A 16,428-nucleotide genomic window follows, 5' to 3' on the forward strand; every position below is an offset into this window, starting at 1 on the left:
GGCTTCAATCTGGCTACCTTTCTCCTTTGTCTATTCAGATCCCTCAACTGAAGAATTTCCTCTTTTCTGCCATACCCATAGCAAAATAACTAAATACCCCGAAGAAAAACATCATTACATAGCATGCTTTAAATCAGTTTACTTGAATTGCTTGAGGATTTACTTTTCTTAACCAAAGTTTTGCTCCTATTGACATAGTTTATTACCAAGGCTTAAGATTTAGCTGAGGCCCTCTTTAATACTTAACTTTCTGTCCTCTATCCAGAAATCATAACCATAATATATATTAAGTGCCACTTACGTTTTATAAAAGAGTTAGAAAACACAAAAGGTAGAGACAAAAAAAAAAGTGACAGTCTCTGTCACGTGCATGTGTCTGGCCACTGCCAGAATACCTTATTATGTGTTTTTTTTTTTTTTTAAATATAAAAAAAATTCAGAAATTTTACAATAAGGACAAAAATTTACACACTTGGTACTTGATTTTAAGGAGAAAGCTGATTTGCTTCATTTCAGACTTTATTTCCTGACGAAGTTGCAGGTAATGATAACAAAAAGCCTTGTTTCACAGAATCCTAGCACAGTGAGTACTGGTTTTATATACGCCACATTCCTGGAGTGTATGGAAGGGTAAATGCAGGTGCCATGTAGAAATGTAGGAGTCCCTGGATTGTCCAAGTCACTGTTTCCGCAAAATTATCATTGACAAGATGAAAGACATGAGAGGTACATAACGATGAGCTTCCTGGGGTTGGAAACTTCAGAAAAGTATACTACATTAGTTAAACAAAGCTGCTGTCCAAAAGCCACCAGCCTTTCCCCACCTTTAGATAGAGAAGTAACCCATCAGGGAAGAACATAAGTCAAAACATGTCAGCTTGAGACCATACCTCAAAGGGTCACTTGTTCTCTTACTTCATCTGAAGGACCTGTCTGTAGCTGGTTCTTTAGCGGTACACAGTAGGACTAGTAACCAAATCTATCTTTAAGGCTGAAGGTACAGTCACTTTTGTCATGAGACAACAGTACATAGAAAGATTGACAACAGACAAAAGGGGAAGGAAAATAATCTTTAACTAGGGCGACTCTTCATCTCCTTCAAAGGCCCAGCAATGCTCACTCGTTTCATTCCCTGAGGCTGGTAGTACCAGTGTGTGTACTTCATGTGTGGTGCCAAGAATCACAAAATCTCTCCTTTTTTTGACAAATATGATCCAATTTTCTAAGCTTTTATATTCTCTAACTTAATAACAGATGTGTGACTTTGGTACAGTTTTTCCAATATGTGTAATATTGTTCCTCCTCAGCAACTAATGGCTTGTAAAGTGTATAAATTAAGGGAAAAGGAGAGGACAACGAATGAACAAATTACATGATAAAAATGAATTTGTTTGACACAAGCCAAATATATGAGATTCATAGTTTATCTGTTAAGCCTAAAAATAGGTGCTTTAAAGTAACATTATCAAGGAGCCTTGATCAAGGAGAACTCTGTCAACCATGTATTTTCTGGCTTTAACACAGAAAAGCACTATCAACAGGCTGTGTTGAATTTCTGTGCCTGAATTCAGTCTATCTACTCATTCTACAGAATGCTGTCTATCACCTTGTGATCAATAGCATCATAAACTAAAGTCAAGCCTAAAATTGAAAATATTTTCCGTTTAAAAATGTGAGGATTGGCCATGAGGTCAGCAAACAAAAAGTAAGGTAAACAAATGATAGAAAAATAAATGGTCAGAAAGTGGGGCTTCTGTCCAGCTTCCTGAAGAATCCAGAAAGGTCATACACAGTAAGTCAGCCACTGAGCTTCCCACTGTCTAAGAGAGAAGCAATTCCACCAGTGTATACACCACTATTGCTTACAGACAGAATAATACAGCTACATTACTATTAGACACACGTATGTTGGTGTATCATTATGTATGAAAAAATGAAATAAGGACACACTACAAACAGAAACAAACTTATTTTCATTCTTTTAGAAATGATAAAAATATTTAGTTGATTTAACTGTAACACCTAAATATTTTTGATATAAAATATCTTTAAGGTAGAATAGTAATTTGATATGTAACTATGTGGATATAAATTACTAGAATATTCCAAATTAGAAGAGCTAGATTGTAGAAATAAACAAATGACATCAATATTATTTGTGTTGTTTGAAGAAACATCAACTATATGAGTATTTTGCAGCAAATGGACTTTATTATTACTTTAGGCATATATGCTAAATTTTAATTAATGTATACAGAAAAATCTAGAAAATTACATGGTATGAAGCAACTAACCCCTCACTGTGCGAGGAACTCGGCTTTCCTAGAGCTCTATGGATGGACACTTTCTTATACACCTGCCTCTGAAACTTCTAGAAGTCATGCTACTTTACCACTTTCCTCTGGCAGGCACTAGATGGCCATATTAATCCCCAGTGCACGCCAGAATCTTGACAATCCACTTCAATCGTTGGCACCCAACTCCAGGGCCTATCCTTTCTTATCAAAAATACCAAGCTGGGATTGGAGAAAAATAATACTTCTGTTGCTAAAGTGTTTGTGTGAAAGCATCTAGACCTGACTTGAATCCCTACCATCAGTGTAAACAGCTAAATGTGGAGTCACATTCATGTAATCTCAGGGCTGAAGCGTCAGGGATAGCTGGATCCCAGGGGCTTGCGGGCCAGTCAGTCTAGCCAACTGGTGAGCTCCAGGTTTAGTTTGAGACCCTGTCTCAAAAACTATTGTTGAGGAAGATACCCTATGTCAACCCTGTCCCTCCACACACATATGAACACAGATGAATGTAACACATGTAACACACAGGAACACACACGCATTCTAGGTTTCCCCTATAGAGACTGTTGCTTTTATATTAAGGCACATCTCTTATTTGGAAATGCTTCACATATCAAGAGTATTTCTGGACCCTTCCTGCCTGTCGACACCTCTCTTATTTCTCACGGTCTAAATGAACCAGTCTCTCCTCTTGAAGCCCTCTCAAGTTCCCAGATGAGCTTCAGAGGATCCTACCTGGGTGGCACACAGCCATCCCTCTATACCCCACTAAGTAGCACCTGTGCTTCACTGATCTTTGATCGAATGAGATCTTATTGATGAGAAATGATGCCTTGTCCAGTGGGAATGAAAATGACGGTTTAATGATTTTGCCAGAATTAAAAACTACAACAATAAAGCACTGAGCCTGCTCAGGAAGAGCTGGCAGGTTCTCAGGAAATGGTTCCCTCTTTTCTATACTGGCTAAATCTGTTGGTCAAATGCATATCAGGTAAATACATCATTTTAAGATGAATTTAGAAGTAATTTCCCATCAACAATTTCTTACTGAGGCTGAAAATTTAATATTTACAAAAAGAGTAGTTCAAATAAACAGAAAATCAGAAAGTTTAAAATTTGTCAGTTAAAAGATACCATTTTAGAACACAAATTGAAATTCATTCATATTTGAGTCTAGCCCCATTATCAAGCTAATACTGACAGAATGAGAGTAATGCATCTAGTTTCCTCACATAACTTCAGCAGTGTTTCAGTGAAATGTTTGTCCCTGAAAAGTTGTTTCAAAATACCTGACACTGTGAGACTATTTTGATGTTGCTCAACCCTCATGAAATATGCATAATGAACCCAATTTTTAAAACACAAATGGCAAATATATTGTGTTGTCTGTGTGCGATTTTTATATGCTATAAAATACTTTAATTGGATATATATGTGTGTATATATATATACATATACATATAATATTATATAATTTACTCTATTTGAGAGGATCTGGTACTAGGGTATTGTGTAGCAACTTCCTCCAAAACTGAAATATTAGTCTGCAGGAAACTTCATCAAGACAGGAAGTAACAACTTCTAATGGCTTCAAGAAGCCCCTGAAACTGACCAGATTCTCTAGGACCCTCCTCCCTCAGGATATACAAGCTTTAAAGACTACTGAGTCTCTCCTGGAAGGCAGAAGCAGAATTGTCTAGAAGAAACAAATACTGCCTGGCAGAGTCTCAGGCTACTTGAGCATCCTGAAAAGGATGCTATGCGATCTGTTGAGCTGCTCTCAACTGGAATTAACATTCACATGTGAGTTAGCTTCTTGACTAAGGTCTAAAAGGTATGGCTGATGATACCTAATGACCTCATTCTTAGCAACATAGCAAACACAGCAAAACAAGGACTGAAAACAATAAAGCCAAAGGACTTTCATTTTTTATCTTATATTATATGAATTTCTTGCTTGCAAACCCTAGAAAATTTAAAATTAAAGGATAGAAGGAAAATTCATCTGTCATCCTATGCACAAAGCAGGCTGATAACTGGGGGGGTGGGGGTTGGAACTCAAGTTAAGTGTCTTCAAAATGAAATTAACTGAAGAGGGACTCACTAGACTTGATGATTTATGATTCAGTCCTACATTCAAGTCCTAGGTCATTCCCTCTACAGCAATGGAGAAAGTATCCCTAAACTGTGGGTACAGTGTAGACCGGGAGCTGTTGGAATCAAAGAGGGTAAGGATGGGTTCACTATGGCTGACATACCCCAGTGCAATATTGTGTGATTATCTCTATTCCCACATAATTTAAAAAGTTCAGCTAGAGATCTATGTATATGCCCAAAGAGTATATTTTGAACTCATGGTGGTAAAAATGTAAGCAGATAAGAATAATCAAAGTTTTAGTGTCTAGATTCACATATATATTAGATTATCTTAGGGATCTCATTGGTGTGTAAATCAAGACTCTGTTAAATTGTTGTAGTTGAAATGTTACCATGATATTTTTAAAAAATGTGTGTCATTGGCCCACTAAGTTTGCACATGTGCAAACCTAGAAGACAGTTTTGTTCCTGCATTCTCATGAATGTGACATACAGGTACCTGCTAACTCCATCATTCCTGCTCATGTCCCACAGTGCGTGTGTCTACACATTAAGATACTACCTCACTACTATTACTGTGCTACTTTATTACTTTCCTTTAAGGCATTATTCATACAAGGAGTAGAGGATAATATTCCTTCATTGTGGTGACAGTTAATTTATACTAAATTTAATTTTTATAACAGATTTTAAAAGAAGAAAATATGAGGGTATAGACCTTCTGTTTATTGAGAGTCATAAAAACCTTGAGGGATTCTTGCACTTAATAATGCTGCTATTCAGAAATTATTCTAGAAATAATAGACAAGATATCCTCATGAAAACTGTACTAACAAACAGGCAAACAACACCACAACCAGAATGTTGGGGGAGGGGGGAAGGAGGGGGGAAAAGGAGAACTCTCACTCAAAGTTTTCCCTGTCAGAGGCAAATAAAAGTGAAGTCAGGCATTTCTTTCTTTCTTTAAAGTATCCAAACTGAGGGATATTTTCTCTTACATTACAAACAAATTCCAGATTTCTATGTGCATGAACCTGGATGTATCCTGATGAGCATAGTGATTCACTTAAATTCTGTGAACTCTGATGTCCGATGAAGCTCTCAGCTTCTGTCCTTGCCCCTGGCTGGCTTCAGGCCTGTGTGGCATAATAATAAGCTTCCTCCAGATTTGTATGAAATGGACATTTGAAAGAAAGGATTTAGCACATCCACACACCTTTCATGTTCACAGCTCAAACAGCTCCATAAAATCCAATTAACTCATCAAGCTTCATAAACTATGAAGGACACAATTATAGCTCACCATGTGGCCAGCCAGTGGCAGCGAAGAGGAAGGGTGGGCTTAACAAAAAACCAAAGCAAAACAGAATTTAACCTTGCAGCTTCTGAAATTTTATGCCTTTACTTCATCCAAGAATTAACCTTCAAACCATGGGTAAATTCTCAGAATTGTACATTTGGTCATAGGTACACCAAGAAAGGGTAGTCTCAATGCCAAGAGCAAAGTTTGAATTCAACAGGGCGGTGTTGTTCTCAGTGGCAAGGTAGAAGTCTGGGTGGAGCATCTCAAATGAGATCTATAGAACTTGTGGTACTTTTGAAATAATAGTTGTGTATGCTGAACTAGCATTCAGGGTGCATAATGAGGCCTCAGTCTTTCCTTGGGGCACATAACCAATGAGAAAACGATATAGGATCACAGATTGACTTTAAATGTACTTTCAGAGAGTTTAAACACGTAGGTGATTTTTTTTTTCATGCACTTCCAACATACATTGGTCTCCACACTTCTCTGGACCTCTATTTTACTTTCATAAGATTATAACTACCAGTTTTGTAGGGTTGTTGTATTTGTAAATTGTCTAACTGATTACCAAAAAATTTCAAAAATGTAATATATTCATTTAAGTTCATGTTAGTATGCATGTATGAAGAGGCTATCAGAGGACAACCTTGGATATTATTTCTTAGTGCTATCTACTCTTATTTTCTGTTGAGGCGGTTTCTCAGTGATGTGGAACCCGTCAGTAGGGCTAAGCTATCTGCCCAGAGAACACCAGGGACCTGCCTACCTCTGCCTGTCCAGCTTTGGGCTTGTCAGTGCATCCCACTATACCCAATGCTCTTGCTCTTGCTTTGCTTTGATTGCTTTGCTTGTAGGTTATAGCAATTGAACTCAGGTACTAGTGCTTGTAAAGCAAGTATTGGCTAGTAAGTCTGAGTCATTGTCTTAGTCCATAAAATGCAATTTTAAACATTGGTGTATTATGTATTACATTCATCTTGAGACTTCTGAACCCATTTAGGGCTTGGAAAGAATGTTCGTACATGGAGTGAAATCAGACATGCTCCTATCCCAAAGTACTTTTCATAGCACAACCAGCATGTTTGAGTAAACAAAGAAAATAATACAGCAAAGTTGAGGGGACAGTCCTGGGACCATAGGTCCCCAACCATCTCAGTCCTGAGGAACAATCTCCTTCCTGAATATAGCTGGTAGTTTTTCTTTAAATGCTGGCATTCTTAAAAATAAATACTAACCTGCTTTAAAGGCCTTTGACAGTGACAGCTCTTTGGTATTAGGATGAATGATAGATGACCAGTAGAGTATTTGAGATACATCTACTGCTCAATCTAATGAAGCATATGGTGCATACACACTTAACTATATGTGAGATATAAAATATAACCTTCTTTTATACATAGGAACTTACCAAACCTTTGCAATAACTTATGAGTTAGACATCTTCTTCCTTTATATGGCTTAGGCCATGAAGAATTATTATATTTGAACACATACTAGTGTCTAACCCGCCATGATTGATACTGTAGAGTAATTCTATGGGTAATAACGACTTGAGTCTGTCACTTTTTATCAAATAGGTACATTTCTGATACTGTGCAAATATATTCTAGAGTCAGTAGGTGGTACATGTGGATGTACATTAAGCAGGATGGTCCTTTCAATTCTAGAATGTTAAATTTTAGTTTTTGGAATTAAGATCTTTCTTCAAGTGGACTGATTTTTGAAAACAGACTCCTACGTCAGATACCATGCTATATCAACATATTGCTGATTATTTCTAGTTCCAGTGTTTCTGAGGTAATGGCAAAAGATCTATATAGGAGACTCCTCCAGGCGGACCTTGCCACTGGCTTATATTGTTCCAGAAAAATGCTTAGTGTGTAGCATGAACCATCTTTTTAAAGTTCTTGTACAACCTCGAGGACTAGTGCTGTTATTATTGCTTATTTTTAATGAAGAAACTGAATCACTCAGACCTGGCCTAGCTTGCTGAAAGTTGTCTAAATTAGTTATGGTAGAAATGAGAATCAAAATGGGGTACATTTATTCTAAAAATTCACAGGCTAACCATGATGCCAGATGGCAATGTGTATAGTGTGATATCTCACCTCTTAAAATTTACATCATTATAATATTGATAAATCATTTGAACAGAAGACATGAACATGCAAATAATACTGATGTCCCAGCATCAATGAATCTGATTGGTTATCCCAAAATTGAAATTTTCGAATAGCTTTAAATAGCATGTCAATACTGCATTTTGCTTAACTATAGGCTTCATCCTTTGCAATACTCAGGACTATAAGTACAGAATATTTAAAAATAATAAACACACAATAATGACATCTTGAACCATTTAAAAGATATTCTAATCTTGAAATAGAAAACTTGATTTTTGCCTGCTTCATAAGAAAAACAATACTCTGGCTAGGACTTCAAGTACAGCATTGAATAGGTAGGGAGAGAGTGGGCAGCCTTGTCTAGTCCCTGATTTTAGTGGGATTGCTTCAAGTTTCTCTCCATTTAGTTTGATGTTGGCTACTGGTTTGCTGTATATTGCTTTTACTATGTTTAAGTATGGGCCTTGAATTCCTGATCTTTCTAAGACTTTTATCATGCAGGGATGCTGGATTTTGTCAAATGCTTTCTCAGCATCTGATGAGATGATCATATAGGTTTTTTTTTTTTCCTTTGAATTTGTTTATTTAGTGAATCACGTTAATGGATTCCCGAATATTGAACCATCCTTGCATCCCTGGGATGAAGCCTACTTGATCATGATGGATGATCAGTTTGATGTGTTCTTGGATTTGGTTTGCAAGAATTTTATTTAGTATTTTTACATCGATATTCATAAGGAAAATTGATCTGAAGTTTTCTTTCTTCGTTAGGTCTTTCTGTGGTTTAGGTATAAGAGAAATTGTGCCTTCATAGAACAAATTGGGTAGAGTACCTTCTGTTTCTATTTTGTGGGACAGTTTGAGGAGTATTGGTATTAGGTCTTCTTTGAAGGTCTGATAAAACTCTGCACTAAACCCATCTGATCCTGGGCTCTTTTTGGTTGGGAGACTATTAATGACTGTTTCTATTTCATTAGCAGATATGGGACCTGATTTGATCTTGATTTAACTTTGGTACCTGGTATCTGTCTAGAAAATTGTCCATTTCATCCAGGTTTTCCAATTTTGTTGAGTATAGCTTTTTTTTTTTTAAATAAACAATTTACTCTGCATTCTTAGCATATAAAGTAAAACACATTCCACCATGGGTAATTCAGAAAGTGAAACAGAGAAGAAAGAGAAGTCTATTGTGTAGATAGGAAGAAATGGCTTAAAATTAAAAGAGCCACAGAGGGAAGTACACCAAAACTGAACATGTCACACTACACAGGCAAAGCCTTGCAAATGTGGTTCTCAGATAGATAATTAACTAACAAGAAGAGTAAGCCCAGAACATGGATATCTATTAGATTAGGACCAGACTTATTACTCTTTAATCTTTCACAGATTATCTTTACTTTGATTACTGCCAGCCTAATCTATTTTCATTGGCAGTATAGTAGCCCTCTCAAGCAAACTAGTACTATAAAGCAGTGCAGGCCAAACAACATTAAAGAAAGATTCACTTTCATTACAAATGAATACAATGGAGTCATGATCATAAATGACAAGATAAATTTTAATTATGTGCTAACTAGTTAGCACCTCTTAATTGGCCATTAAGTAGATACTAGCAGGAAGCTTAATTCCATTTTACTATCATCCCTGTTTCACCATAGACTTTCTTGTGTGATATTCATGATCATCAGAGCATAGCATTTTTAAAATCTAAGTTTATAAGAACAGAACTCTGTATTTTAGATCCATTCAAGAGTCTGTATTCCTCCACAATCCTCAGTACCTGTGCTTTATCCAGACGCATCCTCTTGGCAGCATTTCTACTCTCGCTTTCACAGGCTGAAGCCAAGATACTCTCTGCAACTGCTGAAGTAAGGTGGGAAGGAATGGGTCGAGACTAAAAAAGAAGAGAGAAAGAATATGAAAAATTATTAACAGTATCATTAACAGACCACACGTCAGAAGAGCTCAGAAGACCACCGACATGTGCAGGAGAATCTATTTCAATAGAGGAAATGGAAGTTGTAAAGATGAAAAATGAAAGCTAATTAGAGGTTAGAGCTATAGGTGCTACACAGATACACCAATCATTCCTGTGTCTCCATTGTCATAACTATGTATTCAGGGTCATTTACTTGGAGCATGAACAGGCAATGGCAAAATTGCTGACTGTAGTTTGCAAATAGAACATGCTTCTTAATTCTTTTATGAACATGACAATGTACAAAGGAACAGAACAAAAACAAAAGACAGGGCTGTCACAAAATAAATGAACAAGCAAACAAAAAACTGTCAGATACCACACCATGGCAAAGAATCTGCTTTAAAAAGAAAAGACTCTGTGTGTGTGTGTGTTTGTGTGTGTGTGTGTGTGTGTGTGTGTGCACATGTATGTGTGCATGTATGTGCACTCAGCACATACATGGAGACCACAAGAACAACTCAGATATTGTTCCTCACCTTTCACCTTGACTGAGAAGGATCTGTTGTTATGTTATGCCACCACTGTATGGCAGACTAGCAGGTCCAGGAGTTTTCATGCCACCTCCTGTCTCTTCATCCCATCTCCTTATCAGACCAATGTAATAATGGATGCCTTTTACCTTTCCCATAGGCCAATCTTAGTGTGAGTCGGGCAAAAGCTTACTGCAGTTCTATTTGGTGAATGATACATATGGTTATAAGTATTTAGATCATTTCTCACTTTAATTTAAATACAAGACAACTCAGAGAGCCAAACCATAATTTCTGAATACCCACAGTTTTGTTTTATATGTGAGGTTATTTGCCTGTTTGGTTAAATCCACATTTTCCTTTTTTTTTTAAATATGAGTTATTGTAATAACTTTTTAGGCACATGTTGGAAATCTATCTTCTATATATGCTACATAGAAATTAATTAATCTCCGAACTAAGCTAATTAACTATAAAATGTGGGCAACTCCCCAGATCATTTACTATAATCATTGAAAAGTTTCCATTATTTTTCACATAATTACATGTAAAACCATCTAGCTGAAAGATGAAATATTTAATGATATAGCATATTTTTAATTAAGATAAGAAAATGATAGATTAACAAAACTACATTCAAAATAAATTACAGAGATAATAATAAAATACTGTGAAATTGCTCAACATTAGTATTCTTGAGGCCTAGTATGTATTTTAGCATGCCACTTCAGGGATTTCAAAGCCTCAGATAAAATCTGTGTAACTATTTACTAATTTTTAAATTAAAAATATAATTGGGCATGTTTAAGCACAAGTGTGTGAGTGGCAAGAAACATGCAGTGGGTTCAGTAGTGGGTTCTCTCATCTGCTGTGGGTTCAGGGCTTTGAACTCATGTCATAGGGCTTGTGCATGAATTCTACACCCGTTCAATGATCTTGCCAGCCTTGAATGTATATTATGTATTAGAAGACTCTGATATGATTCAGACTCTTTTCACTTTGTTAGCAAATGTGATCATGCCTTTATTGTATATGTCTTAGTAGATTTTTGTCATATAAAATGTGTCTTAGGAAATTGAAAGACAAAGCTATGTCTGAAACAAGACTCTGTAACAGCTAAATTCAGTCTACAGTGTTTTAGCACATAGAGGAAAGAATTACTGTGATGTCGAAATAGCCAGCTCTCTGGTATTGTATGACCTAACAGGGAATGTTTGGCGTTTTCTCAACTGCTTCCTCATGGTTCCACTTCCAAATCAGCTTCCATGGGTCTTCCCCCAACAAACCTTTACAGAAATACATAAACCATTCCCAACATAAATTTAAGAAGCTTGAATGGTCATTACTGAAATTCAGTCAGTATACTAAATTTTATAACTTTTTATATCTAATTTGGAATAAAGATACCCAAGAAGGATAAATATAAAGATGACAAGAAACAATAATATGTAACCCTGTAATCAGCTTCCATGGGTCAGAGGAAGGCGTGACGGCAGTTCTTTTCTTCTGCCCCTGTGAGTTGTCTGGAATGATGGTCAGATATCTGACTATAAAGCACCTCAGTGTTCAGAAAAATATTTTTTTAAAGGAAAGAGAAAAACAAGCCCCTAGAAAGGGAGCACATGTCAGTAGCATTTCTGAGGAAAATTATGCTGGGCCTTGGCCTTGGGAACAGAGATAAGTGTCAAATGAGGCAAACCCAGAAGAGAATTTTGTCTCAAAACTTATGTTGCTTCATTTCAGTGTCTATTTAAAAGTAAGGGTAACAAACTCTAGAACAGAGTCAAATGGACATTAAACCATAAAATCATTCCACCACTTAATAATGACCACTTCCTGGACAACAAATTATAATCTAAACCATATGGAAACATCATCCCTGTTACTTTCTTCCAAACTTCCTTGAGATAAGGTTACAATTGCAGTATAAATAAGAACAATTCATTATGAAAAAAAAAAATAACTTGATTTGTAGCTGTTATTCTTCAAATGGGAATTAGAAGTTCATAAAGGTCTACCCTGTGTTATTAGATTTTCATGTGGATCCAGGAATGCAACTGACCACCTCAGTTATATACCAACAATCCTCTTTCATAATCCAATCAATAATAGTCACATAGAGCACAGGGTTACATATTATTGTTTCTTGTCACCTTTATATTTATCCTTCTTGGGTATCTCTATTCCAAATTAGATATAAAATGTTATAAAATTTAGTATACTGACTGAATTTCAGTAATGACCATTCAAGCTTCTTAAATATATGTTGGGAATGGTTTATTTATTTTTGTAAAGGTTTGTTGGGGGAAGATATTGTTAAATAAGAAGAACAGAAGGCAAAACAAATGTAATTAAAATTATTTCATAGAATTATCTTTCTTGTTCTTTTTTTTTTTTTTTTTAAGAAGACATGTGGTAGTTTTCATAAGAGATTATATAACTTCCCTTAGGGAAAATAATGGAGACTTTAGAGTTTTTTCACCAGTAGTGTCTCCTTAGGCACAAGAAATGAGTTCTGCTGGAAGGGAACAAATTTTCCTTTTAAGAACATCTGACAACTGATGGTCTCAGACTTGGGAGAAAATTAACTTCAAGATAAAAAGAATCATGTACTCTTTTACTGAGTGGGAAGGTAAGCAGAACTACAGACATAGGATTCAGTGTTGCCCACAGATGCAAGATGGAGTTTTGAAAATTGAAGTGTTCTGAGTTTCTTGTATAACCATAATGTGACTATAAACTATCCTTCAAACCTTCAGATGAAATCACAGGCACAATTTGTTTTCTGCAGAAGTTTGAAGAAACTTAAAGCCAGGTAGATTAATTTGTTTTAGGACAAAAGGATCTTGTGTAGAATTTATGCTTCCTGGCTTCCAGATCTCCATTCTTTCATTTACATTATATTGCTTAATTAAAACTTCTAAGTGATTAACAGCTAATGAAATAAAATGTTGTAAAATCCCTTATGCAAAGAGAGGTGCTGATCCCAAAGCAAGCTGACAAAATTCTAGTTTATTCAAGTTTTTTAGACAGAAAGGCAAAGTGAATTAGTAAAATCTGCAGTGTAAGATTAAAAAAATCCTTAAGTCTCATGAATATAATCTGTGTTTATTTCTAACCAGAATCTGATGCCATGTGAACACAACATTGAGATGAATCTACTCAATAATAGTTAATTCATATTGGGAGCTTAAGATATCCATAACAATACAAAAGACTTAGATTCATCATCTAATTTTCTAAACAATCTTTGAGAAAATACTTATATTGCTCATTCCTTATAGAAAACCAAACTGAAGTTTGGAGCGATCACATGACTTTCCCAGGACCACTAAGGGTGCAGCTTCACCAGCATTCATGCATTGTATAATGTCAAACTTTAAATAACATAGTAAAGAATTATTTTCATTTTAGAATTACAGTAAGCTTAAGCCAACTGGAAAAAAAAAGATCATTACAACTAACCCCATTTTTTTAGACAAGGATTATATTAGGTTTTCCTTAATATCTTTACTTTCAAGTGATTTAAATCCATCCCTTATGTTTCTCTATTAATTCTTGAAGATGAAGTTCTGCTACAATCTAGAGTCACAAATTTTAAATATTGGAGTAGCCAAATGTGCCAATCAATTACTTCACGTGGACCCCACACATGAGCTCAGTTTCATGCCTGAAATGAAGGTGCAGAAAACTCTTCATGAGCTAATAATTCTGCAAAGCCCTTTGCTTCTAGCACTGGTATGTCAGCTGTGAAAGCCACAGAGTCTAGTACATAGTTCAGGGATACTTCCTCTGATGAACTGATGATAATATAGCAACAGTGAAAACCAGTGCTTGATTTCACCCATGATTTGTGTGCTATCTACTGCCCAGCTCGGTTATTCATATCAAGAAGGTGAGAAGAAAATGGATCCATGTGGCTTCTTATCAAACAATATTCTGTGGTAAGAAGTGTGGACACAATGGTAAGCTGAGCCCTCCTTTCTGTCATCAAACTTAACAGCTGAGGGATGATTCCAGTTTTGCTGCTATAGCTGGAGATACAACTTCAGAGGATGCTAAGGGCTCTAGGGAAATTCCAACAGGGATAAAGATTCCCTCCTTCATTGCTAAGACTGGCCATAAACACAAATGCTTTCATGTAGTACATGCGACAGGAACAAAAAATAACACAAAAAATCCAAGGCAGAATTTATGAAGGACAGCCTTGCTTCTGGTGAAGGCGACTTTAGTAGACATGTTATGTAGCATATGCATCCTAAAAGATTTCAAAAAACGATAAAATGTAGACAAATACTTGTGTGTGTTTGTGTGTGTGTTTGTGTGTGTGTGTGTGTGTGTGAGAGAGAGAGAGAGAGAGAGAGAGAGAAAGAGAGAGAGAGAGAGAGAGAGAGAGAGAGAGAAAGAAAGATCTACACCTACCACAGAAATTTGTGATTTCTCCCCGCTGCATGTGAGACAAGCTCTCAGTAATTATCTCTTCATAATTAACAGTCATTCTCAACTGGAACCCAAGCTGAACTTCCCTCAATGCTGCTCCTACTGTCATAATTATCTGGGTTCAAATCAGTGGGGTTGTGTCATCCAACAGATGGCTAAATGGTCACACGGAGCTTCGGAGTTGAAAAAAGTCACATTTTAATTGGAACTTAAGATGTGATTGCTATTGGCACCACAGAAATGTACCTTCCTTTTCAGAACCAGGGGAAATGTACCAACAAATGTTGCCAATATTTCGCTGTAAAATGACACATTAAACAATATTAAGACAAACTGATGTTGGAGCATACACTTAAGATACTGTATGATTATAAAAAGTTTTTAAAAATTAAAACTATAAATCTACTTATAGATTAATGTCACAGTGTTCTCCAGGCTCTCCTTTTTAAATAGTGCTCAGTAAAGACTTAGACCAGACCACAGTGGAAGAAACCGTGGCATCCACCAAGGTTGCAAGTAGAATCCGCTCCTTGAAGACACTTAGAGTAAATGATTCAGTGGTTGAAATAAAGGTAGTGTCTGTGAATTAAGATTTCCCCTTCCATTCTGGTTGCTTAAAAAAATTAATAATGAAGTATCATGCTGTTTGTTTGATATGAACACTGTTTCCCCAAATGGTATATCGATGCATAGAGGCATAGTCATGAAAGCTATGTCAAAAACTTAAGTTAATAAAAGATCCCTTTTATTTGCTAGACTTTATTGTTCACAGACATCAGTATGAACAGAGACAGTTCATCATCTGTGCTGGACTGACCAGGGTATTTTTCAGCGATCACCTAGCCATTGTATGTTGCTGCTCTGTGACTTGATCTAAGCCCTTTTTACTAAGAACCACTCTGTCTGGCTTTATAAATCACAAAACAGGTTCAGCCAATGACATAAGCAATCTTGATTGTCGTTTTGTAGGTGTTTTTACATACACACTATGTTAAGCATGTGTGTGAAGTTGCTTCTACACTACAAAGAAAGAGAACAGAGTCAGACTCTTAAAACTATCCTTCCATGCCTTAAAGGACTGTATCCCCTCGAACTCTGAGCCAAATTAACCCTTTCATTTGTTTAGTTGATCTTATTAAGGTTATTTTGTCACAGTGATAAAAATAACTAATGCAGTAATTAAATAGTTGAACACACAGACACAGTGCATTACAGGGGTTTATGTATGGAAAGTCAATATCATCTTCATTTATTCAACAAATGCATTTAATGAGTATAAATTTGACACAGAAATGTGTCAAATTCACAGAGAGGAACATACACAATTTCAGTCCCTGTGACTTCTGCGATAGCTTGTGTTAGTACATTGTCCAGCACACAGGATTTAAAACATTACCATTAGATTTATTTTTTTTTCCAGAAATTCTGAATATAAACAAATACTTTTCAAAATATTGTAGTAAACTTATTTGACAAAATAAATATTTGGTCTTTCTTATTTCCAATTTCTGTGAACATAAAAAAATAAAAGAGTTGTATTTATGTTCTCAGGGTACACACACAATGTGAGTGCCATGTAATAAGCAGAGAATTGCTCTCCACCACAGCTTGTGGTCTGGATCATTTGAATTCTGGACCACAGGCTTATGAATGTAGTAAACTGTCATTACTGGTGCCCTTAATATAATTTTGACAAAAATGGCAAGCCAAAAAA

The 16,428-nt window shown here is 36.0% G+C and overlaps 1 protein-coding gene across 10 annotated transcripts in view; it reads right to left on the reverse strand.

Annotated features, from left to right (window-relative positions):
- Nol4 (nucleolar protein 4) overlaps window positions 1-16,428 on the reverse strand; it is a 322,425-nt gene that overhangs the window by 55,917 nt on the left and 250,080 nt on the right. For all 10 annotated transcript variants that reach the window (XM_031365083.1, XM_031365084.1, XM_031365092.1 and 7 more), the window contains one exon: window positions 9,604-9,717. In XM_031365083.1, coding sequence (XP_031220943.1) covers window positions 9,604-9,717 — 114 coding nt within the window. The remainder of the gene's footprint in view (window positions 1-9,603; window positions 9,718-16,428) is intronic.

The sequence above is a fragment of the Mastomys coucha genome, unplaced genomic scaffold (assembly GCF_008632895.1).
Source record: "Mastomys coucha isolate ucsf_1 unplaced genomic scaffold, UCSF_Mcou_1 pScaffold13, whole genome shotgun sequence".
Classification (NCBI taxonomy): domain Eukaryota; kingdom Metazoa; phylum Chordata; class Mammalia; order Rodentia; family Muridae; genus Mastomys; species Mastomys coucha.